At 39.7% G+C, this 27,987-nt stretch overlaps 1 protein-coding gene across 1 annotated transcript in view; it reads left to right on the top strand.

The window, feature by feature from the left end:
* atrx (ATRX chromatin remodeler) overlaps positions 1-27,987 on the top strand; it is a 121,044-nt gene that overhangs the window by 18,423 nt on the left and 74,634 nt on the right. Inside the window, exons 8-13 of the mRNA XM_048605283.1 lie at positions 79-225; positions 3,641-3,818; positions 10,751-10,888; positions 16,518-16,693; positions 17,030-17,147; positions 21,298-21,428. Of these exons, the coding sequence (XP_048461240.1) occupies positions 79-225; positions 3,641-3,818; positions 10,751-10,888; positions 16,518-16,693; positions 17,030-17,147; positions 21,298-21,428 (888 nt within the window). The remainder of the gene's footprint in view (positions 1-78; positions 226-3,640; positions 3,819-10,750; positions 10,889-16,517; positions 16,694-17,029; positions 17,148-21,297; positions 21,429-27,987) is intronic.

Below are 27,987 nucleotides of genomic sequence, written 5' to 3'. Positions count from 1 at the left end.
ACAGCATGGTCGATAAGGAAAACAATTAGAAAAATACAGTAAATGTTTGAAGTACAACTTAACATGTTTTGGTTGCAGGTGGTGACCTTCTTGCACACCATGTTGTTGGCCGAGAAACTGAACTTCAGTACTGCCTTAATTGTTTGTCCACTTAACACAGTTCTTAATTGGATTAATGAATTTGCCAAATGGCAGGAAGGACTGGATGATGATGAATGTTTAGAGGTACTGTATACTTTGATTTTTATTTCGAGCTTGGGGTTTTTTCGGAGTTGTAGTTTATAGACTCTATCTGTATATCAGATTAAAATATATAGTGAGTCCTACAATAATCTGGTTTAGTTTTATTCTCTTTTGGCCTCCATGATCGATTAAACTGCAGCCATTTGACACCTGGCCTACTCTCTCCCTTGTTTTGTCACCGAATAGCTGTACAGCTGCAGACCATTCAGTCCTTCAAGGCTGTTTTGTCACAACGTTGAAAGACCGATAAAGAGGAAATGAAGAGTCTAAATCTTTCAAAAGCAAAAAATGGATGGCAAATGTGAGATTGGAGTGGAGAGTTTTATTTCTTTATTCTCTGGGCTGTGAATGCCGTTGGCAAGGTCAGCATTGGATGCTTGTTCCTAATTGCCTTTGAACTGAGTGGTTGCTGCTTTTTCAGAGGGCAGTTAAAGTTGCCCTGTTATGGGTCTGGGGTTATGTAGGCCGCTCTCGCTAAGGCACATTTCTTTGCCTAAAAGACATTAGTGAACCAGATGACATTTTGGAATCTATTGATTAATTGTCATGGTCACCGTTACTAACTTTCAATTCCAGATTTATTTGTTAAATTTGTGCCCTGGTAGGATTTGAGCCCATATCCCCAGAGCATAAGCCTGAACTTCAGGATTACTAATTCACTAAACCACGATCTCCCTTATGTAATGCCTATCAGAAGCTGAAGTAGTGGAGTATGGGGTGAGAAACATAGTGATACAGGCTACTGAGATGTGTTTCCTGAATTAGGTTAAGACAAGTTTACGGTGTTTTAAAAACCAGGATAAAACTTTTGAAGTCAAAATGATGCACAGCAAGTGAATTCTGATCCAATATGAAGTAAATGTTTATAGCGCCATAGAGCTGTATGGCATGGAAACAGACCCTTTGGTCCAGCTTGTCCATGCCGACCAGATATTCTAAATTAATTTAGTCCCATTTTCCAGCATTAGTCCCTTTCTATTCACACACACATCCAGATTCCAATTGTACCAGCCTCCTCCACTTCCTCTAGCAGCTCATTTCATACACGCACCACCCTCGGCATGAAAAATCTGCCCCTTAGGTCCCTTTTAAATCTTTCCCCTCAGGTCCCTTTTAAATCTTTCCCCTCTTACCTTATACATTTGCCCTCTAGTTTTGGACTCGCCCACCCCGGAGGAAAAGACCTTGTCTATTCACCCTATCCATGCCCCATGTGATCTTAAAAATATCAAGGTCACCTCTCAGCCTCCAATGCTCCAGGGAAAATAGCCCCAGCCTATTTGGCCTCTCCCTATAGCTCAAACCCTCCAACCCTGGCAACATCCTTGTAAATCTTTTCTGCATCCTTTCAAGTTACCCAACATCAACCCCATAGCAGGGAGACCAAAATTGAACACAGATTTCCAAATGTGGCCTAACCAATGCCCTGCACAGCTGCAATATGACCTCCCAACTCCTATACTCAATGCACTGACATAAAGGAAAGAATATCAAACGACACCTTGGCTATCCTGTCTACCTGCCACTCCACTTTCAAGGAGCTATGAACCTGCACTCCAAGATCTTTGTTCACAACAATCCTGAGGACCTTACCATTAAGTGTGTAAGTCCTGCCCTGATTTGCTTTCCCAAAATGCAGCACCTCACGTTTATCTAAATTAAACACCATCTGCCACTCCTTGGCCCATTGGCCCATCTGATCACAATTCCGTTGTGCTCTGAGGTAACCTTCTTCTCTGTCCACTACACCTCCAATTTTGGTGTCATCTGCAGACTTACTAACCATACGTCCTATGTTCACATCCAAATCATTTATATAAATGATGAAAAGCTGTGGACGCAGCATTGATCCTTGTGATACACCACTAGTTGCAGGCTTCCAGTCTGAAAAACAACCCTCCACTGCCACCACCCTATGTCTTCTACCTTCGAGTTAGTTCTGTATCCAATTGGCTAGTTCTCCCTGTATTCCATGTGGTCTAACCTTGCTAACCAGTCTGCCATGAGGAACCTTCTTGAACGCCTTACTGAAGCCTATATAGATCACATTCACCGCTCTACACTCATCAGTCTTCTTTGTCACTTCTTCAAAAAACTCAATCAAGTTTGTGAGACATGATTTCCCACGCACAAAGCCATGTTGACTATTCCTAATCAGTCCTTGCCTTTCCAAATACATGTAAATCCTGGTCCCTCCGGATCCCCACCACTGATGTCAGGCTCACTGATGCATAGTTCCCTGACTTTTCCTTACTGCCTTTCTTAAATAGTGGCACCAGGTTAGCCAACCTTCAATCTTTCAGCACCTCACCTGTGACTATCAATTTAATATAAGTAGCTCAACTAGGGCCAAGTAATTACTTCCTCAGCTTCCCATAGAGTTCTAGGGCACACCTGATCAGGTCCTGGGGATTTATTCATCTTTATGCATATTAAGATGTCCACCACCACCGCCACTGTAATATGGACATTGTTGACAACTTCTAATTAATTCAAGCAGCACAAAATTGGTATTTTTAAAAGTTGCAATTGTGAGCAGCCTTCTCTCTCTTACCAGTTTCCTTTCTTCCAATATTTGGCTGTCACTACTCAGCAAGTCTCAGCTCAATAACTCTGCAGTATCTGCTGCACTAGTTCCTTCCCTTTTCCTCTGTGTGCACGACATGACAATTATTGCTACCAGCTGCCTTAACCTTATTCAACCTGAAAATGGACAGCAATTATTGGATGCTTAATACCTGGATTCAAGAGAATATAGAGCATTAAAAAACAGCCACTAGCTAGGGATCAAGCATCTGTCTGCCTGCACTGAATAACCATGCATGGCTGTATCAACATATAGAAATGGAAGCATGTTGAATAGACTCTTAATTTTTTATTTATTCATTCATGGGATGTAGGTGTCGCTGGCTGGCTAGAATTTATTGCTTGTCCCTAGTTGCCCCTGAGAAGGTGGTAGTGAGCTGCTGCCTTGAACAGCTTCAATCCACCTGCTGCGGGATGACCCACAATGCCATTAAGGACAGAATTCCAGGGTTTTGATCCACTATCAGTAAAGGAATGGCGATATATTTACAAGCCAGCTGGGGAATGATTTGGAGGGCAACTTGCAGGTGGTATTCCCACGTATCGACTTTGTCCTTGTCCTTCTGGATGGAAGTGATTGTGGGAAGGTGCTGTTTTGCGGATCTTTGGAGCATCAATGATCATCATGGTAAAATATTCCTGTAATTGAAGATGTGTTCAGGAACTCATTTATAAAGATATCCTTTAGGATTTTTTACTTCCTTGTTAAAAAACGTTATTTGAAAATTTGCTTTACACCCATTTTGAATCATTGATTCTTTGACTAATATTCAGAAGTATAGTTCATTTAGTATTATTTTCTGTTCTAAAGGTAAATGAATTAGCAACAGTAAAACGTCCTCAGGAGCGGGCCTACATGCTTGAAAGATGGATGGAAGATGGTGGTGTCACGATTCTAGGTTATGAAATGTACCGTAATCTTGCACAAGGCAGGAATGTGAAAAGCAAGAAATTGAAAGAAATATTCCACCGGACTTTAGTAAATCCAGGTGAGCTGTTCCTTTTTTTTTAAATGGCTTTAGTACTCTTTCAAAAATTGCAAATTAAATTATCAAAAATAATATCCATAATGTTACTGGAAAAAAATTTGTTTCAAATTTTGAGAATTTGGCACAAAATTAAACATATATAGTTTGCCATTAATTCATTTTAAAATTATTAATTATGGAAGAGATTCATTCCCGATCAGTCATCTTGTGCAAAGAATTAGAACTTTCATTTCAGTAACTGAGCATGCGAGATTTATGATGTATCAACAAAAGCATTTATAGATTCCAAATTAAAACACTTAAAATATACATGCACAGTCTTTGGTTATATGTGCTATCTTAAAAAAAATCTCTCAAACGACTCCACACAAATCCAGGAGTAAATGTTACTATGTAACTGCGTAACCTGACATAGGAGTTGGTAAGCATGAGAAAGAAACTCCTGAAAATCAAAGAAGCCCTGAAAAATCTGAGTACTCAAATCAAAAAAATTTGATCCCTGCTATGGGATGCATAGATATTTTGCTGGGACCGGCTTTCTAGTCTTTTTTATAGTTTCCTCTCCCTACAACTCTGGTGCATTTCCTGAGTCGGCCTTTTTTTGAGGTGAAGCATTAAAAGGAAGAACTTTAAGGTTCCACATTTTGAATTGTGAATCCTACTTGTATATTGATGACTCTTCATAGTTGGTAATCTTTAGTTGGACCAAGTTATTTTTATGATAAATTGAATAAATACTTGAGAATTAAATGTTGCCTGCCATTCTGTCACAGAGCACCTGCAACTCCTGGTGAATATGTTTGAGTTCCTGAGAGTTTGAGAATTTGGATGCGATATCTGAATTGACGGGGGGATCTTTCTTAATGCTTACATGAAAGTTGGAAGCAAAAAAGGGTCTCGATTCTGTGAACATTTTTTTCGAAGAAACATCATTTTTACCATGACTTGGTACCCCTTCATTTGCATACTGACCTCAACCAAAACGAAAAGCAAAATCACCTGTTCGTTCCAGCAAGTTCTGTAGATCCTGCTGCTGTGGATGTTACATTCATTTGTAGTTTTCAGAGATGGTTATTTACATCTTGTTCCACATAGAACTATAAAGACAGTTTAATCATGTGCCTTGCGTCAAGTTGCCATTTCCAAAGTGTGTTAAACTTACACTTAGTGTTCTGTCATTTTTGAATATTACCTTTGAAAGTTAAAATATGAAATACTTGGATGATGTGCAAGATTGTGTTCTCTCTTTAAGTAAGTTAAAAGAAAACGCTCTATCTGTTTACTTGTTGCAGCTACCTTTTTTCAGCCACACATGAGGGAGCTATCTATTTGACCTCATTCCAGTCCGTAAGAAATGAAAAGAGGAAAGTTGGCACTGAAAATTGTTTGAGAGCCTGGAAAACATGATGCTGTAAAGCTTAAAATACTGACCAAGAAACATTACTTAGCCTGCCAGTGGTTGTAGTGGGGGTGGTGGTTAACAGTAATTAATTCGTAATTGCAAATAGTTGCCAGCTTGCAGTAGCTCATTTAATGACCTCTTCATCTCCAGTTCCAAAAAGTTGAAAGATCAGCAGGTTCTTATCTTGAAGTTTCTACTGTACAAAAAGGCTGTTTTTTCCAAACTTTGAACTCTTAGAAGAAATTGGTCTTTTTAAATGTGATTGCTGTGATTACTTTCCTCTGTATATTTTAACTGCTATTTTTTAGATAAAAGATGTCTTTTTTTTTAGAAATGGAGCAGTGGTTTTGGATTTTACTTGATTTTTAAAAAAAATTTTCCTTTACTAATCTATATCTTGCCATGCAAAGTGTCTCTATACCAGTCTCCCTTCTCATGTCTCTTCCAGCAGAGCAAGCAACCAGCTGCTTGAATGATTACTCAGTGCATCATTGTGCCTGACCCTTTATCCCACTTCACTTCTCAATGTTAAATATTATTTGACTTGCAAGGGAAAGATAAAAAGCCACATGATCATATTTCACTAGATGATAAGGAGCCACTGCACCTAGTCTAGTGATTACTACAATTATTCGGCAGGTTTATTCAGTGAGTGCTGCAGCTAAGTCTAATAGAGATGAATTCAACATGGAGCTAATATATAGTCTATGCTGAATTATTTAATCTGAGCCAGGATGTTACTCAGGTTAAAATGAACTGAGTAGATATTGCTAGAGGGTGAAGAAAATCAATACTGTGTTACCTAAGGATTTATCCCTCCTTTTCTCCCACATACATGCTGCTATCGAGGGAAGAACGTATCAAAATGTGACCAGTTTTCACGTGCTGACAAGAATCCAGTTCTAACTCTGCAATTTTGTCCCAGAATTACAGAACTGTTATGGCACAGATGGACACCATTTGGCCCATCTTATCTGTGCTGGCACTCCAAATCAGCATCATGACTTAGTACTATTCTTCTATCTTCACCCCAATACTTGCACATTGGAGTATTATTTAAATAGAAGCATTGTTCTTTTGAATGTCTCATTTGAACTCTGCTCCCAGTGCATTCCAGATATGAACCACTTGTGTAAAGAAAAACATTTTCTCACATCATATTTGTTTCTTTTTTAAATCACTTTTGATTTGGTCTCCTTTTTGTTCTTAAACCTTTTAGAAGCAGTAAGAGTTTCTCAGTATCAATTTTTTCCGTTCCCCTCATGATTTAAAGTATTTCTGTCAAACCTTCTCTTAGCTGCCTTATTTCCATGAAGAGCACTCCCAATCCCTCCAGTACCCCTCATAATGCAGGTTCACAGCCTTGGAATGATGCTTGTTGCACTGTCTCCAGTGCATTACATCCTTTGTACGGTGTGCCATCCAGAACTGTACACCCCACACAAGCTGAGGTCTAACAAGTGTCTTCTACAAGATCACAAAATAAGTATTGAGAAACCAAAGCTAACATCCCTACTACAAACTTCGTACTATTTTTATTGATGAAATTGCCTTCTCCAACAATGTAGGTTTGGCCCAAACCGGACATAGAATAGAATCCCTACAGGTTGGAAACAGGCCCCTTGGCCCAACAAATCCACACCAACCCACACCCATCCCCTATAACCCACCTAATTTACACATCCCTGAACACTACGGGCAATTTAGCACGGCCAATCCACCTAGCCTCCACATCTTTGGATTGTGGGAGGAAACCGGGACACCTGGAGGAAACCCACGCAGACACGGGGAGAATGTGCAAACTCCACACAGACAGTCACCCGAGGGCAGAATTGAACCCGGGTCCCTGGTACTGAGGCAGCAGTGCTAACCACTGAGCCACCGTGCCGCCCCAGTTTGTGACTTCTCTGTCTTAGGCTATCAAATTCAGATCAAAGATATTTCTGTATCTCAAAGATGTCCTATTTGCATCTACACATTGTCTGCCTCTGTTTCCTAACATTTGCCATTGAAGCACACATCCTTTTGTCATGTACAAACAGCAATGGATGCAAGATCAGTTGGTAATTTTAAATCTGAGACAGTTAAACTTCTGTTAAACAAGAGTACGAAGGGACATTGGCCAAAGGCAAGTATATAGAGTTGGGCCGCAGATCAGCCATGATCTCGCTGAATGGCAGAATAGGCTTGAGAGGCTGATGGCTTATTCCTGTTTCTGTATTCCTATATCCACATTCCTATATCCACATGCTAAACCATACCAATATTTAACTGACTGCCCTCGCCTGTCAACTTTACTTCTTTTAAAAATCTAGCACCTAGAAGTGGTCCTGCTCATCTGTCAGCTCTAAATCTGTTGACTTGATTCTGTGTTGAAAAACTGGGGCCTTTGTTCAGCACTATAACTTTGCCGTTTTCCCCTGTTCTGTGTCCCTCTGAATCTTAGTTTTGTGCATTTCCTGCTTCCCTTGCTCTACCATAGATGGCAGGGCTTATATTGACAAACCCCCACATGTTGAAATAATTCCTGAAACTGTCATCATTTTTTTCTCCCTCAGCCCTTTTAAAGATTCTCCTTAAATTCTGCTTCAACTAAACATTAATTTGTTATTTTTGTTTCGCTACATGTTATCTGCAGAAAGCTCTGATTATTTTTTTTTGTAAACCGTGAAAAGTATCATCATTAATGTCAAATCATAGTTTCAGTACAGTATTGCCAGTGGTATGAATCCAATAATGTTCTGAGGAAGGGTCTCCGGACCCGAAACGTTAACTCTGTTTTTTTTCCTTCACAGATGCTGCCAGACCTGCTGAGCTTTTCCAGCAACTTTGTTTTTGTTCCTGATTTACAGCATCCGCAGTTCTTTTGGTTTTTAACGGTTTTAACTTGTTTTCTTTTGAGTTTGTTTATATTCATAACATCGAAGTGTATGTTTATTTTACCCAGTTATGGTGCATAAATGTAAAGCTATATTCATGAAGAGGTGTGTGTTTGATTTAAGAAATTAGCCCATTTGTTTATAAAGCAGTGATTCCTTTCAAAAAGAAAGCAAAATTTGAAGAAAGGAATGAAAGTTACTGTGAATAAGAGAAAAAGACCTTTCCAGGGTAAACAGATGACAGAAACGTTCAATCAACCTACTTTTAAAAGCTTTAAAAACACATTATATATTTATTAAAATATTAAATTTACTCATTTTAATTAGAAAAGCTAGTGCAAGTAATGTAGTAGACAAAATACAAAAAGTTTAGTAGTGATTAGATGAGGTTTTAGAAAATTTAGTAAGATGATGCAATGTGTTTTCCTTTTATTGCTATAAGGGTGCAGAGCAAAGTTAATGAACCCAAGGCATCATATTTTGTGCTCAAGATAGAACAAAGGCTCTGTGCAACTTACTGAATATTTTAATATGGAAATAGTTTAAATTAAAATAGGATTGAAGGGGAAGTGCTGTGTTGCATGAATTGATGCTTTTCTAGATATTCAGGTAAAACTTGCCTTTTCTGCAATAGAGTCGACTCTTAATTAAAAGGTTGCTGCTTGATTCAAATTATTGAATAATTCCACTTCTGATACAAAGCATAAATTTTATCAGGGTAGACTGTATATGCTTTGGCCATACGTATTATTTGGCAATCTTCTAACAATAAACTAACATGTCTTCCAGATGGTTGATTTGTAGTGCTAGACATAGCTGTTGGCCAAAATTCAGCTGTGGTACATCAAATGGCAACAATTCTATTGAGGCATAAGTGGGCAATACTTCCAGAATTGTCTTGGGAATTATAGGGCACCTTAGTTGGAGTTTTGAAAATCAGGATGAGCGGAGTGAGAAAGATGGTAGGACGAAATGTGGCAGGATCTTTTTGGGACAAAAATGTAGTGCAAAGTTTTAATTCGAGGATTTGCTGGTTCAGAAAATGGTATCAACATGGATACTATGACAATTGCTATCGACAATGGTGCTCAGTGGCCAACACCCAGAATTACATGTGAACACCTTTGCTTCATTCCACGTAAGTAAAATCTGTAAGCATCGTCTCTAGATTCATTAAGCAAAGCTTCATGACAGCCAAGATGGCCCTGGTCCCACGTGAATCTTTATGTAATCTGACATGTTCACAGTCTAAATCAAAAACCAATTCAGATTCTGATAAACAACAGTAGATGTAAAAAAAACTTCTAGTGAACTGTTCTCAATTCACAATGACACATTCTTGTAAAAGGCTTGGATTTTGGATTGAAAAGCCTGGGAATTTGTTTTCTAAACTATCTGCAATCCTCCTCTGCTTAGAGTGCTGCTTTCGAGCATATGCAATACAATTAAATGTTTTTTCATGATGCAGCATGAAATCCTGTAGTGTGTACAGCCTTTGTGATCTTGACTAGTGAAACACGTTTTCAAGGTCATTTACTTCCATTGCCTTCTAGGTAATGTTAAAACACAAAAAAAAATTCCATCAGGCTAGATTTCAGTCAGATTTGACTTATCCAGTAATAACATCAGCTGGAATCATAACACCATCTTGAGTATCCTCTCCAGTACAACTGGTTGACGAAACAAGCCATCGTTTGTCAATAGCAAGCTCAGTGTTTAGCAAACTCATTTACAATTTTGGAAAAAGAATGAATCTCTGAACAATGCTCAAAGTCTCCAAGGCAGTGGCCCTTGCATCACTTCTCTATGGCTGCAAGACTTGGGCAACTCACTAGCAGCGCACAAAGCAGCTGGAGGCCTTCCATCTTCTCTGTCTGAGATCCAGCCACAACTTCAGATGGCAGTACAAAATCCCCAGCGCCAAGGTTCAAGTTCAAGTTTGCTGGGTTGGTTGTGTGGTTCATGTGCAGAATTCTTGGATATCGAAGGTATGCTTATAGCACTGGACTGCACCATGGGGTATCCCATACTGAGATATAAGCACATTTCAACTTGCAAGCTGGATCCCAAAGCATGATGGGGAAAAAATTGAACTTTTAAATAGACCAAATGGAAACATCTATCATCAAATAATTTCAGCATTTTAAGAACAAAGTCGAGTGCCTTCAGGACAAGCAAACGTGTTACAAAGGCATTGGTTCCATTCATTCTTCCTTTTGTATGCAAGTTGTGAATTGGCCAAACATTTAATGAGACATCACTCTAGACTGTAGACAATTTTTTAACTGAACTCTCATTTGTTGAAGCAACTAAAGAATTTGTTGTCGTTGAAGTAAATGTATCCAATGCAGGTGTCTTAATTTTTAAAAAATCTTTCTGTCATAGCTTTAGGATATCTTGTCTATTAGTATGTTATTACAGAGTAGGAATTTCTAATAAGTACAAGGATGAAGTATATCAATAGGAGTTTTTTAATTGACAATTTTAAATTTATTTCCAGCTACTGAGTTGTTTTGCATTCTACCTAGTGTTTTACCAAAACTAGAACCTATGATTTTAACGTCATATGGACAAAGTCATGTAAAAGTGATTTCTGCTAAAGTTTTTGGATATTTCTTTGTGAATTTACAATGGCTTTGTTTCTCCTGTAGGTCCTGACTTTGTTGTATGTGATGAAGGTCATGTGCTTAAAAATGAAGCTTCCGCTATATCAAAGGCAATGAATTCTATTAAAACCAAACGGAGGATTATTCTTACTGGGACGCCATTACAAAATAATCTAGTAGAATGTAAGTATAACTTCCACATGCATTTTGAGTTACAAATGCGTATTACCAACAGGAATGGGAGCAAACTGTTTTGATTTTATGCAGTGTAGAACAGAGAAGCAAGTTGCTGGACTGTGCAGTATTTATACTCCACATTGGTTTCCTCCCATCCTTCCAGTCCTCTTAGCACAGCTTTCTAGCCTTTCTCTATCTTCATCTTAAATTCATCAATTTCAAGTTGACATGTTTTCTCGAATTATTTATGGTTAGACAGTGTGATATGTGAAGGGGAAGCACAGCAAAAGTACTATTGCATCAGACAATAAATGCCGAGCAGAGCTGTATCTTGAAAACAAAATCACATTTGACTGCCAAATGTACCATATAGTAATATTAGATAAAAATGTTGCAATTCCTTATAATTCAGATCTTGTAAAGATTTCGGAGTGCTCGTTAGGTATTTTTAAATTGAAAAAGCGTCACCAAATGCTCTTTTGTTCTGAATCAATACCATTTAGCATTGTGGTAGTGACTGTTGACGAGCTGGAGGGGCCCCTCTGTGCGAATGTTAGGACTTCATTGCCATGATGGCTATGTGTGATCATTCCTACCTGATGTCATGGACAAATAAAGTCTGTGACAGATAGATTGCTGAAGAATAGTTCAAGTGAGAATTCCATCTTAAGTGTTTTCACCACCTGTTATAGTCCCAGTCTAGCAGCTATGTCTGTCAAGAATTGACCACTTCAACCTGGGGATGGACATTGAAATCGTCCACCCAGATTATGTTGTGTGCCTTTGCTGCCTTTAGTGCTCTAAGTGATCATCAGCACGAAGGGATACTGTTTCATCAGCTGAGGAAGATTCATATGTGCAGGTTTCTTTACCCATGTTTGACCCATGGGTCCAGAGTCACTTTGAGGATTTCTGGGGCTGCTTCCTTCTAAATCTATACCATTGTGTCACCATCTGCTGATTGTTGGGACAGAACATGCCCAGAGGTGGTAATGGAAGAGTCTCAGACATTGGATTTATTGTACAACTTGCGTGTAACACTCTGGCTATTTCTCAAGTATTTGTGGTGCAGCTAGTCTTGGCAGTTTGTTGTAAGAGTGATTGTATGAGATCACTTGGCGATAGTTGAAAGCTAGTCACACTGAGCTGGTCATATATCAGCCAGATCAAATCAGGACAGTAGATTTCCCTCCCTGAAGGATATTAGGGAGCCAGATGTGTTTTCATGACTATGTGGTAGTTTTATTAGTGTACTAAGACTAGCTTTGCATTCCAGATTTGATAATTAAATTCCTCTAGCTGCTTTGATGAAATTTGAACTTCTGCTGCAAGAATATGAGTCCAAGCTTCTGGATCACTATTTCAGTAACATTATTTTCAAAAGAGGATATGGAAGAGTTATAAAGTCCCCTTTACCCTGTCCACCACTATCCATCCACAAATTCATGACTATCATTCATGTTGAATCTCTGATCTTTGTTTTTCCATCTTTTCATCCACATAAAATGGATGGTGCATTGTCATGTCTAATCATCCTCTTCGACCTGTCTTGTGCCTTCAGTTTAGCAAACTACATCACTGCATCATTCTTCAGCCACTCTTCTGTTGTTTGGCTGAGCGCGACTGTCCTTGTCTGGTTATATTTTTGCTATCTAGTTATAGCTATAGAGTTTCCTGCAATGTCTCTTCATCACACCTCTTCAGAACAAAATGAATTAATTAAACTCACAAATACAGGTGAATGGGAATCCCTTTTTATAGCTATCGTGGAGATGTGGTCGCAAGGGCATCAAAGTTGGGAACTAACTATTCAGGGGCGTATGACTTTTTGAAAGAGCAGGCAGGACCAGGAACGGAAGGTTGTACAAGTTGAAATAAATGTGATAACCAGAACCGATCCAAGATCAATTGGTGTAGAATTTGTATGACTAGAGGTGAGAAGTAACAAGTGGAAGAAGATACTGTTGGATGTAGTGAATAAGCTACCTAACAGCTGTTCTGCAGGACAGAGAATAAATCATGAGATAATGAGAGATTGCAAATAAAGGCAGTACACTAATCGTGTTTGATTTTGATTTTCCCAATCTACATGAAGATTAAATTTGCAAAACCTAGCTAAGAGCAAAAATTTCAGTGTTTGGAATAGTTTCCTAGAACAATATGTTGTAGATCTAACCAGGGGTCAGGCTATTTTGGATCCTTTTTGTAATGAGACAGATTTAATAAATGGTCCAAATAAAAGATTGCCTAAGGACATGGTAGAATTTAACATTCAGTTTGAGAATGAGAAACTTGGGTTGGAAATAACTGTGCTGAACATAAGCAACTACAATAAGGCGAATGAAGAATGAGTTGTCTGGGATGGACTGGGCAAGAAATTTGAGGAACTAGGAACTATTTTTGTCTAGGAGACAGTAAGGACTGCAGGTGCTGGAAGCCAGAATCAATAAACGTGAAACTGGACAAACACAGCAGGTCAGACAGCATCAGAGAAGCGGAAAAGTCAACATTTTAGACTGAAACCCTTCATCAGGACTGGTAGGAGGGGGGAAGCCCAGAAATAAATAGAGGGGGGGTGGGGCTATAGAAAGGTAGGTGGAATAGTGATAGGTAGATGCAGGTAAGGGGTTATAGTGATTGGTCAGTGGGAAAGGTGGAGCGGATAGGTGAGTAGGAAGATGGGGACAAGTTAGGGATAAGGCTGGGAGTGGAGGGATTTTGAAATTGGTTTTGTCATCTGAAAACTTGGCATTAGTACATTCACTGTCATCATCCAAGTCATTACTATACATATTGTAAACAATATGTGGTTCCAGCCCTGATTCCTGTGACATTGAAGAAAAAAATTTATGACTGAGCAAAGCTATATCCCAATTAGAAAGAAGGATTCTAGTGTCTAGGAAGCAGATAAAACTGACCATGATCAACCAAGGAAGTTAAGGATAGTAACAAATTGAGATGGAAATCACACAATGCAGCAAACATTAGTGGTAAACCAGAGGATTTGGAAAGTTGTAAAAGCCAGTAATGAACACATGATGAATAGCAGGGAAGCACGAAGGATCAGAGGGACCTTGGTGTGTATGTGCATCGGTCCCTTGAGGTAAGGGGTGAGGTGGATAAAGCTGTTAAGGCATATGGGACACCTGCTTCTGTTAGCTAAGGCATAGAGTTTAAGCTAAGTAGGATTATGCTGGAACTGTACGAAGTGGTCAGGCCACAGCTAGAGTACCGTGTGCAGTTCTGGAATCTACATTATAGGAGGATGTGTAACATGGGAGAGGGTGCAAAGGAGAATTACAGGATGTTGCCTGGCTGGACAGTTTCAGTTAAGAGAGATTGGACAGGTATGTTTTCTTTAAAACAGAGGAGATTAAAAGGGGCCATGAGTGAGATGCCCAAAATTGAGGGACATAGGTGGGTTAGGCATGAAGAAATCTTTCCCATTGATGGAGGGATCATTGACGAAGGTTATAGTTATAATGTAAGGGGTAGACGTTTTGAGGAGATCTGGGGCAAAGCTTTTTCACCCAAAGGATGGTGGGAATCTGGAACTTACAGTCTGGAAGGGTAGTAGAGGCAAAAACCCTTCCAACATTTAAGTATTATTTAGATTTGTATTTATGATGCCAAGGCGTATAAGACTTTTGTCATAGTGCTGGAAAATGAGATTAGAATAGTTAGATGATTGGTTGGTTTTTACTGGCACAGATCCTGTCAGCTGAAGGGCCTTTTTCTGTGCTTAGGTATATATGACTCCATGAAAAATGACCCAAAAAAGTAGAAAATAAAGAAGTCAAACTTGCATTTTCTATTTTAAAAAAACGCAGTGAGCAAGAATGCCTTTATATATCAAAAGGATAATGAGAAACCAAAGTGAATATAGTGTCCTTAGAGAATGAGGCTCAGGAAATAATGGGGATCCAAGAAACTGCAGAAGAGTTGAATAAGCACTTCTTTCATCAGTATTGATAGTAGAGGGCATTAATAGCATTCCAAAAATACTAAATAATCAAGAATTCCAAATGGGCAAAGGAGGTAATGAGGAACATGCAAGTGTCCATCTTCAAAGATTTAATAGACCACTTGGAAAACATGGCATACTTGGACAGAGTCAGCATGGATTTACGAAAGGAAATTATGCTTGACAAATATACTGGGATTTTCTAAGGATGTAACTTGTAGAATACGTGAAAAGGAGCCAGTGGATGTAGCTTATTTGGATTTTCAGGAGTCTTTCGACATGGTCCCACGAGAGACATTATCATTTTAAAATTAAAGCACATGACATTCAGTTGTGGTTTGAAATGGATACAAAACTGTTTGGTAGACAGGAAGTGTGGAGTAGGAATAAATTTTTTTTTTCCTAAATGACAGATCAGTGCTAGAACCCTGGTTATTTAGGGTATCTATTAATGACTTGGATTAATATCTGCAAATTTGCAGATAGTGCAAAGCTGACTGGGAGAATGAGCTGTCAGGGGATGTAATGATGCTTCAGTGTGATTTTGGACAAGCTGGCTGAATGGACAATGTGCAGCAGATGCAGTATAATGTGGATGGATGTGAGGTTATCCACTTTGGTAGCAAAAACAGGAAGATAGATTATCTGGCTATAAAATGAGGGGAATGTGCAGCTAGACCTGTGTGTCGTCATGCATCTGTGGAATTCTTTACTACAGCGAGTAGTAGAAGCTAAGTTGTAAGTATGAGAGAGGATGATTTTAGTACAGGGGTGTGGTGGGAAAGTCCAGGTGAGGATTATCCAGTCAATCATGATTTTATTGAACGATGTATGTGCTGCATGGTGTACTTATGCTGTTATATGTTTTGATCTTGTTAGCTTTGGAGTCTCCTAGGAATTAATGAATTGGTCTTTCTCTTCAATCGCCACGTCCCAGTCTCACCATTCTCTTGGTGATGTCCAAAAACATGGCCTTCAGTTGTAAGTTACTGATACCCGGTCATACCATCCAGAACCTTACCAACATTTCAGTTGAACTCTCCACATCATGTGTGCCATCAGCCTTCAATTAAACATTTGGAAAGGACTGAAGCTATTGTCTTGTGCCTCAGCTGCGAATTACATTGTCTCTGGCAGATGTCATTTAGCTGAGGAAACCCAGTGTTCTGTTTGTCCATGAGCTAAGATCATGGCCTCATACCTTTCCATTACACAAATGATCTACTTACACCTGTTATGTCACCTATTTTGCTTCATTTTAGCGACTCTGTTGAAATCCTCCTCCTTTTGTGCACTTTCTTCACCCAGGCATTGACGACAGCCATGAGCCTGAGTTCTTAAAGCCCCTGCTGAGACCTCACCATATCTAGACCTTGCATTTCATTAAGACACTTGAACCTTGCAACTTCAACAAAAATTTGTCACTTCGTGATTGCATCTCCTTTTGCTGGCTGCCAAATTTTCGGTTTTCTCCTGTTGGTCACTATATAAATGCAAGTTGAGGGGATTTTGGCTATACAATAGAAAACTGTCAATCAACAGTTAAATTCTTTACTGAAGCCTGGAAGAGAGCAAACTATTTGTCTTATTGTGTTCCCATATATACCATGGATTAAGTGAATTAATCCTGTTTTTAAAAAAAATTAAATGCTTGAAATACTTCTCCTACAGATCACTGTATGGTGAATTTCATTAAAGAGAACCTTCTTGGTTCAATAAAGGAATTCCGAAACCGATTCATGAATCCCATTCAAAATGGCCAGTGTGCTGATTCCACTTTAGCGGATGTGAGAGTAATGAAGAAACGTGCTCACATCTTGTATGAAATGCTAGCAGGCTGTGTGCAGGTATTTACAACCATCACTGAAATAGTTGTTTTAGCTCCTCTACCTTATACTTTTGGTTGCTCCTGTTTCTTATTTTATGCAGTTAAAGTTGCATTGCTTGTTGCTGCCTTGCCTTGGGTTTTCAACCATGAATGTTCTTAGTTACGTTTAGTAATATGAAGTTGGGGAGGAAGGGTTGCCATTTCAATTGTAATTCTTCTGGTAACTTTGTCCTGTTATATTAACTTAAATCCTTGCTTTTATTTTCAGACTTTTTGGGGTAATTTTCTCTACCTGTGCATGCCTGTCTGACCCTCCAATTCTGATTATAAAATTTGAAACTTTTTTTTCAAATAGCGAAAGGATTACACTGCACTTACCAAATTCTTGCCTCCGAAATATGAGTATGTTCTTTCTGTGAGAATGATGCCAATTCAGTGCAAACTTTATCAGTACTACCTTGACCATTTTACAGGTATGTAATGAAATTTGTTTTTAAATGAACGATAATTGTAATTCATTACTTGAATATTAGTTAGACCTGTGGTAATTTTGTCCAGTGATTGTCCTAGAACTGTAGGAAATAGCTGACTCTGAAAGTCTGATCATTTCCACATTTTATTTATAACCGAAGTGGGTTGTATGAGAGAAAAAAATTCTCTGGGAAGAACAGTATGGTTCCCTACCTGTGTTTTCAGAGTGACAGAGAAATTACATCGTAATATGGGAATTTGGAGTTGGGTCTGCCTGCTGTCTAGACATTGCAGAAAGTGTGCTGGAATGTGGATGTAGTTCCAAGAGCTATTCTGTTTCTGTTGCTGGCTATCAGTTCTAGCTTTCTGATTTATTGGTTTGCTGCAAGCTGGATCTTGAACTATGTCTTGAGGTATCTCTGAATTACATAGAAATATCCTAAAATTGAAAATGTTTTAGATCTGTCAGCCCTTTTAAAATTTAAACAAATTCAAGGAGATAACCTGCATGTGAGCAGTGAACAGATGCCCACTGCTGAGAGGAGTCACTGATACTTGGTTGATTTTCATTGGCCTTCATTACAATTATTATTGGTGAACTGCCAGGGTGAAACATGCTTCCATAAGCAACTTGCCGATTTTTGAAGATGAATTGGTGCAGCTGCTTGGGTGTGTATTTAATGTTGGCATAGAAAGGAGTAGCACTGAAGCAACAGTTGGTATAAGTTCTGGCCAAGAGAATGTAGATTTGTCCATAGTCTGTTCAAAACAATAAAAAGAAGAGTGAAGGAACATGGGAAAATATGCAGAGACAATGAAACAAATCAGCAACATGGAGGGAGAAATAGTGTTGTCACCTAAAAGGGAGAGAAAGCAATTTGGTACATGTGTTTATGCAGCACCTTTAGCATAAGAAATCATTTCAAGGTGCTAATCAGGAATATTGTATTAAGAAAATTACATTGAGCTGCATGAGACATTGGATCAGTTGACCAAATGCTTGGTCAAAGAATTAGGTTTAAAGAAGTGCCTTGAGGAGCAAGGTGAGGTAGAAAAGTGGTTAAGTTGGGGAGGATATTCCAGAGTTCAGAGCCTAGGTGACTGATTGATTGCTTCATCACTGGCAGTGCAATTTAAGATTGAGGATGCTGAGGAGGCCGGAATTGAGGGAAAACATGTCTCGTGGTTTGTGGCATAGGCTGCAGTTGTATGGAAGGACAAGGCCTTGGAGTGATTTGAAAACAGGGATGGGCGTTTTAAAGTCAAAGTGTTGCTTTGATGATGCCACTGTTGGTCATCGAGCATAGTGATAAGTCAGTGTGACATGGTATACCTTAAGATGCTCGAAATCAATTCTATGGGAGGTTGGACAGAAGAACAATTTCATGAAGCCAAAAATGTAAGCCAAACACTGGCTGAAGAAAATCTTCATTCAAAGCAGTGCCCCAATATTTGAAGGGTGAAATGTGTTTAGTATAAGAATAGCACTCCTGTAGAATTTGTAAATAATGCATGCATTAAGACGGTGCAACTCTGCAAAGTTGATATGAAAGTGAGAGGGTGTTACTGAATCACTATTTTCGAACTGAAATTTGGATTCCTGCAAAATGACTCTTATTAAAATACTGCCAAGTTGATAGATATCTATCAGTTTTATGGTCTGTTTGTGATAAATCCATTTTAAGCCTTCATTGATTAGCCAACAGCTTACAGTTGTATAATCAGTGACTACTTGAATCTGTGGCCACAATTGCCTAATCAGAATAATGTGTAATATTTCACCAAACTTCTGCAGTAACCACTGAGATCTGCTTTGTAATCTTGAAGAACAACGAAGTATTCAGCCTTTGGCTTTTACTTAAGTGATGCTTCATAATTATAGATTGAACTTCCACTGCATTCAAGTGTACTATAATATAACCGCAGTGGCAAATTGGGGTTGTCCTATGGTGAATTAAATCAAACATTTGGTTTTTGGCATTAAATAAGGAAATGCATGCCTAACTGATTTGCTTATAGCTATGTTGTGATTTATTCAGGAGAGGAAGTGCTAGAATTTAGAAATTGTTTTATTTATACAGTCCCATTATTTAATCTCAAATTATTCAAAAAGATACTGTTTTGTTCATATTTTGGGAAGGGGATCATTCACGTTAAAAATCTGTGGCTGTGATCCTATTTGGAATTGCATCTGCTGGCACACTTCAGCTTCTACCCTGCTGAAGTTTGCAGTCATTCAGGCTACTTCATTAACTTGGGTTGCTCTGCTGCATCTGCTGTACAATGAGTGATCTTGCATTCTCATTTTTATTTAATGTCTGCAAGCCAGCTGATAGAGGTCCTGTGGTAATCTCTGAATATCTCTGTTTAAAAGTAAAATATTTTCCTGTTTCTGTCCAGCCTGGATCTCTTCTGAGTGTCTCTTCTAGGCTTTAATTTTAACTTAAAATAAAACAAAAAATTTTGAATGCTGGAGATCTGAAACGAAAACGGAAATTGCTGGTGAAACCTATCAAGTTTGGCAGCATCTGTGGGAAGAAAGAGTTAACGTTTGGAGTCTGGTGACTCTAACTCTGCTTTCTTCCCACAGATGCTGCCAAAGTTTCGTCAGCAATTTCTGTTTTTATTTCAGCTTTGGCTTCTTCTGTCTATCCTCACTGATTCTATTAGCATTCTCCCCCCTTGATGACCAGTGTCCTGGCCAACATTTATTCCTCAACCAACATCAATAAAACAGATCATTGGTCATTTTCACATTCTGGTTTCTGGGTCATTGCTGTGCAAAAATTAGGAGAGGGAAGTCCATGGGTGACATGGAAATGTGTTGGCAATTAATTTCAGAAATTATTAACTATTTTTGAGAAAGTAAGTAGTCCAGGATAGTTTTCAGTGGTTGCCAAAATGGTAACACATTGCACAAATTTAAGGATTAACAATAGAAGAACAAGTAATAAAGAAGTCTCTCCATGCAAATATGGTACACTTTAGGACTTTTTTTTAAACTAGTGGATATAAAATAATTTAAACCCAACTTGTATTTAAATACAGTATTCAATGAAGATAAAGGTAAAAAGAAAACAAGCGTGAGAGCTTAGCTGATATTAAATTGAATGCAAATCCAAAAACTAGTACTGTCACATACATGAATTTAAAAAGATCAATTCTGGGCTAAATATCTATGCTATCACCTATTCCCTTAATTGTTCAAGCAAATGTAACAGAGAATATCCATTTTTACTGAAATGGGGCATGTGTCTCCAACCTGTAGTCAATAAACCTGACTTAATTTAAAGAGAGTAGAACTGAATTTCAAACGGTGACTCCTTTATAAGGTGTCTCTATTTCAAGCAGTTGTGCACCCTACTCCCAACCTCTTCATGTTGAGACCCAAACGTGTCAGGTCCTGATGAATAAAGGAAAATCTGATTTGGCTATTTAAGTAATGAAATGTTCAGTTGCCCTTTTAAGAGCAGCCACTTTAAAGGTAGTAGTTATACAAATTGCTTACCGCAGGAGTTTCCGCATTTGCATTCATTAAATGACATGGCCTTAAAGAAGGCAAATGCACATGAATGCAATCAAATGGGAAGTCTAGCATTCTGAAGCCTGGAAGAGCCACTCATCATCTCGTACAACTCTCACATAGCATCATTGCCTTAGTGTTGCAATAAAGTGTCTTGCACTCAAATCTCTGGAGTAAAGCCTAGTTTCTCAGCATTCTCATTCTGAAGATTGTGGTACAGAAATTAAGGATACAAGATCAATATAGGATATTAATTTTCTTTGGTTTTTCTCATGTAATAAGCTCTTGGTTTTCTTATGAAAATAGTATTTTCCAAGTACAAAATATTTTAAAATAAGACTGTGTGTCTGTTAACAGTTTAATATGTATATGTTACAAAAGGCTTTGTCTAGCTGTTAGTGGGATGTCATTTTTGACAATGCTGAAATAATTTTGAGTGATAAACTAGCTTTCTGGATGATAATGGAATAGTTTAGGTTAGATGGGCTTCAGATTAGTTTCACAGGTCGGCGCAACATCGAGGGCCGAAGGGCCTGTACTGCGCTGTAATGTTCTATGTTCTACGTTCTTGCCTCTTCAAAGCAGTATATAAGATTTCTCAATCTCAAGATCACAGCTTTTACTTTCAGGTGTGGGGACTAATAATGAAAGTGGAAGGGGGAAGACGGGCACAAGACTCTTCCAAGATTTTCAGATGCTAAGCAGGATATGGACTCATCCTTGGTGCCTGCAGTTGGACTACATCAGCAAAGAAAACAAGGTACTGTAAATTAACATAGGAGGTGATGGCCTAGTGGTATTGTTGGACTGTTAATCCTGAGACCCAGGTGATTTTCTGGAGAACTGGATTCAAATCGTGCCACAACAATTGGTGGAATTTGAATTAATAAAAATCTGGAATAAAGAGTCTAATGATGACCATGAATCCATTTTCAACTGTCAAGAAAAGCACATCTGGTTCACTAACGTTCTTTAGGGAAGGAAACTGCCTGTCCTTACCTGATCTGGTCTACCTGTGACCCCAGACAGACCCTCAGCAATATGGTTGACTTTTAACTCTCCTCTAGGCAATTAAGGATGGGCAAAGCCCTCACCCTGTGAATGCATGATTTTAAAAAAAAAAGTGAATTTTTAACTGTTTCAATTCATATAAAATATTCTGATACGTGACCATTTTGACTGAAGTTTTTTTTTTGAAAAGAATAGCTCAATTATATAAGACAATTGGAGGTTATATATTTTAATTAACCCAGTGTGAATTCTTCTGGTGTGAATGAGATTAATCTTGCTACATCGCAGTAGTCATTTAATAGAACTATTGAAATGTGTGGTGCAAAATTGAAAGGCTGTTGGGGGGCAAGAGAAGTAGATCTAGATTATCTGTCGTCGTTAGCATTTGAGTTTAGTAACTTAACCAGTAACATCAGAAACCCATTAATGATACAAAGAAAATTACAGTACAGGAACAGGCCCTTCGGCCTTCCAAGCCTGCACCCACATGCTGCCCGTCACAAGTAAAACCCCCTACCCTTCTGGGGAGCAGATCCCTCTATTCCCATCCTATTAATGTATTTGTCACGACGCCCTTTAGAAGTCACTTAGAGTATCTGCTTCCAGTACCTCCCCAGGCAGCAAGTTCCAGGCACCCACCAACCCCTGTGCAAAAAAAAAACTTGCCTCGTACGTCACCTTTAAACCTTGTCCCTTGCCTCTTAAACCCATGGCCCCTAGTAACTGTCTCTTCCACCCTGGGAAAAAGCTTCTGACTGTCCAGTCTGTCCAAGCCCTTTATAATCTTGTACACCTCTATCAGGTCGTCCATCAACCTCCGTCGTTCCAGTGAGAACAACCCAAGTTTCTCCAACTTCTCATAGCTGATGCACTCCATACCAGGCAACGTCCTGGTAAATCTTTTCTGTACCCTCTCCAAAGCCACCACATCCTTCTGGTAGTGTGGCGACCAGAATTGAACACAGTATTCCAAACGTGGCCTAACTAAGGTTCTATAAAGCTGCAACATTACCTGCCAATTTTTAAACTCAATGTCCCGGCCAATGCAGGCAAGCATGCCATCTGCCTTGTTGACTACCTTCTCCACCTGCATTGCCACTTTGTGACCTGTGTGCCTGTGCACCCAGATCCCTCTGTCTATCAGTACTCTTAAGGGTTCTGCCATTTACTATATATTTTCCATCTGGATTAAACCTTCCAAAATGCATCCCCTCACATTTTTTTGGATTAAACTGCATCAGCCATCTTAGTGCCCAAGTCACCAACTGATCTATATCCAGCTGTATCCTTTGACAGTCCTCATCACGATCTGCAATTCCACCAATTTTTGTGTCATCGGCAAACTTGCTAATCAGACCAGTTACATTCTCCTCCAAATCATTTTTATATATATAAAACAGCAAAGGTTCCAACACTGATCCCTGAGGAACGCCACTAGTCACAGCCCTCCATTCAGAAACGCACCCTTCCACTGCTACCCTCTGTCTTCTACGAGCCAGTTTTTTTATCCATCTTGCAAGCTTATCTCTGACCCCATGTGACTTTACCTTCTGTATCAGCCTGCCACGAGGGACCTTGTCAAAAGCTTTACTGAAGTCCACGTAGACAACATCCACTGCCCTACCCTCATCAATCATCTTCATCACTTCCTCAAAAAACTCAACCAAGTTAGTGAGACACGACCTCCCCTTCACAAAACCATGTTGCCTCTCCCTAATACGCCCACTGATTTCCAGGTGAGAGTAAATCCTGTCTTGAAGAATCCTCCAATAATTTCCCTACCACTGACATAGAGCTCACTGGCCTGTAATTAGCTGGATTATCCTTGCCACCCTTAAACAAAGGAACAACAGTGGCTATTCTCCAATCCTCTGGGACCTCCCCTGTAGCCAGTGAGGATACAAAGATTTCCCTCAAGACCCCAGCAATTTCCTCCCTTGCCTGTCTGTATTCTGGGGTATATCCCATCAGGCCCTGGGGACTTGTCTACCTTAACGTTTTTCAAGACCCCCAATACGTCCTCCCTTTTGAGCTCAACATAACCCAAACTATCTACACACGCTTCCCCAGACTCATCATCCATTAAGTCCTTCTGTATGGTGAATACTGACGCAAAGTACTCATTTAATACCTTGTCCATTTCTTCTGGCTCCACACACAAATTCCCTTCCCTGTCTTCGAGTAGGCCAACTCTCTGCCTGGCTACTCTCTTGCTCTTTATATATGTATACACCTTGGGATTTTCCTTAATCCTGTTGGCCGGTGACTTTTCATGACCCCTTTTAGCCCTCCTGACTCCTAGCCTTGATAAATGCTTCCTTTTTTCTTTTTGATTAGGCTCACAATATCTCTCATTGGCAAGTTTAGGGAACCTTGGATATACTTATGCTTCATCCTTAAAGGAACATGCCTGTCCTGAGTTCCCACAACTTATACTCGAAAGCCTCCCACATACCATATGTTGATTTGTGCTCCAACATTTGTCTATTACTTTTACAACTTGTCAAAATCTGCCTACGTATTTGTTCTTGCATCTCTCACTGGCTGTTGGGAGGCCTATAGTAAACCCCAGTATGATTGCACCCTTCCTGTTTCTGAGCTCTACACATATTGCCTCGCTGTATGAGCCAGTCACTTGACAACAGCGCCTCCGCAAACACCTTCTGGAAGCAATGACTGCACTGATGCAGATCTTCCCCCACGTCAGCCAATCAACATCATCACACTGCTGCCCTCTTCAAGGGTGTGTTATGATGTTTGAAATATCCTGGCCTGGAGATGCCATTAGTTTTTGACTATCTTTAAGGAAGTTTGGCTGAAATCACCGAAACCAGCAAAAAAGATTATGGGGTGGCACGGTAGCTCAGTGGTTAGCACTGCTGCCTCACAGCGCCAGGGATCCAGGTTCAGTTCCAGCCTTGGGTGACTGTCTGTGTGGAGTTTGCATATTCTCCCTGTGTCTGCGTGGGTTTCCTCCGGGTGCTCTGGTTTCTTCCCACAGTCCAAAGATGTGCAGGCTAGGTGGATTGGCCATGCTAAATTGCCCCTAGTGTTCAGGGATTTGTAGATTAGGTGGGTTAACGAGATGGGTCTGGGTGGGATGCTCTGAGGTCGGTGTGGACTTGTTGGGGCGAAGGGCCTGTTTCCACGCTGTAGGGATTCCATGATTCATGATTTCATGAATTTAAATGCAAAATGAGTTTCCAGTCGTTTACAGTCCTTTAAAATCCTTGTTCTGGAAGCCCACTCCACATAGCAAACTGGCCGTATTCCTAGACTGGACTAATCTGAATATTTGCTCTCAATACCTAATTGTAGATCTCAAGATAAGGGCCTACAGTGACTTTGCCTTGAGCAGTGATGGGCTGAATGTATGCCTCGAATGCCTCTAGTGCTATAACGTGAGGGGGAACCAAGTTAATGGTTCAAATCAATCAACTTTTCTGATGAAAGGTCATTGATCTGAAGCATTTACTCTCCTTTCCACAGATACTACTTGTTGTTTCCAGTGTTTTCTGTTTCTATTTTTAAAACATATGTAACTTGCTGTCAAGATAACAAACACTTCAACTGTGGAATGTTAAGTTTTGGTCTACAGTGGTTTTTGGAGGGATTACTTTAAATTGAAAGTATAACTAACCTGTTGTTTACTCCTACCTGCTGGGAGATAATGTCAGTTTAATTGGAAAGGAAATATCTCCCTCATGGCAGTTACGTACAGGCCTCCTAGCAGTAGTCAGCATGTGGGGCAGAAAATAAATCCTGAAATAGCAAAGGCACTATTACAATATTCATGGGGGATTTCAGTGTGCAGGTGGACTGGAAAATCAGGTTAGTAGCAGATCCTAAGAAAAGGAATTTTTGGTATGAATAAGATGAATTTTTGGAGCAGCTTATGGTAGAGCCCAGGAGGGAACAGGCAGTTCTCGATCTGGTGTATTATGAGGCAGACTTGATTTGGCAGTTTAAGGTGAAGAAGCCCTGAGGGGGCAGTTACCATAATATGATAGAATTCGCCCAGTTTGAGATGGAGAAGCTGGAATTGAATGTAACGGCAACTATAAAGACCTGAGGGAGGAGCTGGCTAGAATTCATTGGAAGGGGAGCCTAGCAGGAAAGATGGTGGGAAGGCTTTGGAGTCCAGTGATAGTGACATTAAGATTGTCATCTCCCCATAAATGCTAAATAAGAGTCTGTGGTGTTAAGGGCAAGGTATTGGCATGGATAGAAGATTGGCTGATTGGCAGAAGCCAAAGAGTACAGATTATAGAGTCTTTTCCAGGATGGCAGCTGGTGACTTAACTAGTCTAGTTTGAATCTGCTGCTGTGAAAAGAGGCTTGTAAGTGTAAAGTAACACGACAGGGTCAGTATTAAGACCATGCCTGTTCATGCTATACATTAACAATCTGGAACTGAGGGCAGCATTAAGTTTGCAGATGACACAAGGATTGGTGTAGGGACAGATAGTATTGAGGAAGCGGGGAGGCTGCAGGTGTACTTGGACAAGCTATGACAGTGAGCATAGAAGTGGCAGGTGGAATATTACATTGGAGAGTATAGAGGTTATGCACTTTGGTAGGAAGAATATGATCATGGACTATTTTCTAAAAGGGGAAAGGCTTCGGAAATCTGAAGAACAAAGGGAGCTCAGTCTTAAAGGCAACATGCAGATTCAGTTGGCAGTTAGGAAGGCAAGTGAATGTAAGCATTGATTTTGAAAGGGCTAGAATACGAGAGCAGGGATGTACTGCTGAGGCTGTATGAGGCTCTAGATGAGACTGCATTCGAAATGTTGAGAGCAGTTTTGGGCCCCTTGTCTAAGGAATGATGTGCTGGCCTTTGAGGGGGTCCAGAAGGACTTTACAAGAATGGTCCCGAGAATGAAGGGCTTGTCATACGAGGAACAGTTGAGGATGTTGGGTCTGTATTCGATGGAGGTTAGAAGAATGAGGTGGGATCTCATTTGAAATTTACAGAATATTGAGAGGCCTGGAGAGTGTGAATGTGAGAGCATGTGGAGAAGAACGTGAGTAAACATGAAGATGATGTTTCCACCAGTAGGAGAGACCAGGACCCGGGGCATAGCCTCAGACTGAAGGAACGACCCCTTAGAACTGCAATGAGGAAGAACTTCTTCAGCCAGAGGGTAGTGAATCTGTGGGACTCATTGCTACAGAAGACTGTGGAGGCTTGTCATTGTGTGTCTTTTAAGACAGACAGAGAGAGGTTCGTGACTGGTCAGGGGATCAAAGGTTACAGGGAGAAAGAGGAGAATGAGATTGAGAAACATATCAGCCATAATGGAATGGTGGAGCAGACTCTAGTCAAATGGCCTAACTCTGCTTCTGTATCTTACAGCCGAAAAGCACTTGCCACTCATCAACACCTGCAATTTTTAAATTTAGCTATACCCCTGGAGCAGACCAGTTCATTCACTGGATTCGTCAAAAGCAGTAGTTTTCCCACGAGGGGTAAATAGTGCAGATAACAATTTTGTTCTAAGGTCACTCTTTGGATTTCTCCCCCTCCTCAGTTTTGTCAACATGCTTTAAGGATCAGTTGAGAGAATTGAATTTCACTGTCCAATTCAAATCTGCTGTGAAAGAGGCTTGTAAATGTAAAGTATCTTCACACTTTACCAAACCTTTGTTAATTTGAATCTGGATGTTAAGCAGGACAGAAGTATATGACGATACTCTTGACCTTTGCCTTGAATGGCCAGTAGACTGGATTCTCTCAAGTTTAAAATAGCAAGGTAATACGATGAACAGATTTGGGTTTGTTGCTGTGCTGATACTGTAGCTTTGAAATAGCCAATTTCCTACGAACTGCAACTTGTCTGAATAGGAGTTGGATGCTATGTTAACTTCAGCATTCTGTTGCATCTCTGCAATTTCTGGGCTATGTTTATTTCTTTAAAGACCCTTTGATGCAAATAATTTATGCTTTTTAAATAATGGAACCTTTGGCTGTCTAGCATCTTCTGATTTGAAGAAGTTATAGTCATAGAGTCATGCAGCATGGAAACAGATCCTTCATTCCAACCAGTCCACATCGACCATGTTCTCAAACTAATGTGGGCCCATCTCCCTTTTCTTTGCCCATATCCCTCTAAAGTTTTCTTATTCATGAATTTATCCAAATGTCTTTTAAACGTTGTAACTACCAGCATCCACCACTGTGACAGTTCATTCCACGCACCAGCCACACTGTAAAATAAAAAAATTCTCTTCATGCCCTTTTTAAATCTTTCTGCTCTCTCCTTAAAAAATAATATGGCTCCTAGTTGTGGAACTCCCCCATCCTA

This window comes from Rhincodon typus, chromosome 14 (genome assembly GCF_021869965.1).
Source record: "Rhincodon typus isolate 14 chromosome 14, sRhiTyp1.1, whole genome shotgun sequence".
Taxonomy (NCBI): Eukaryota; Metazoa; Chordata; class Chondrichthyes; order Orectolobiformes; family Rhincodontidae; genus Rhincodon; species Rhincodon typus.
This window is presented reverse-complemented; position numbering and strand designations above follow the sequence as displayed.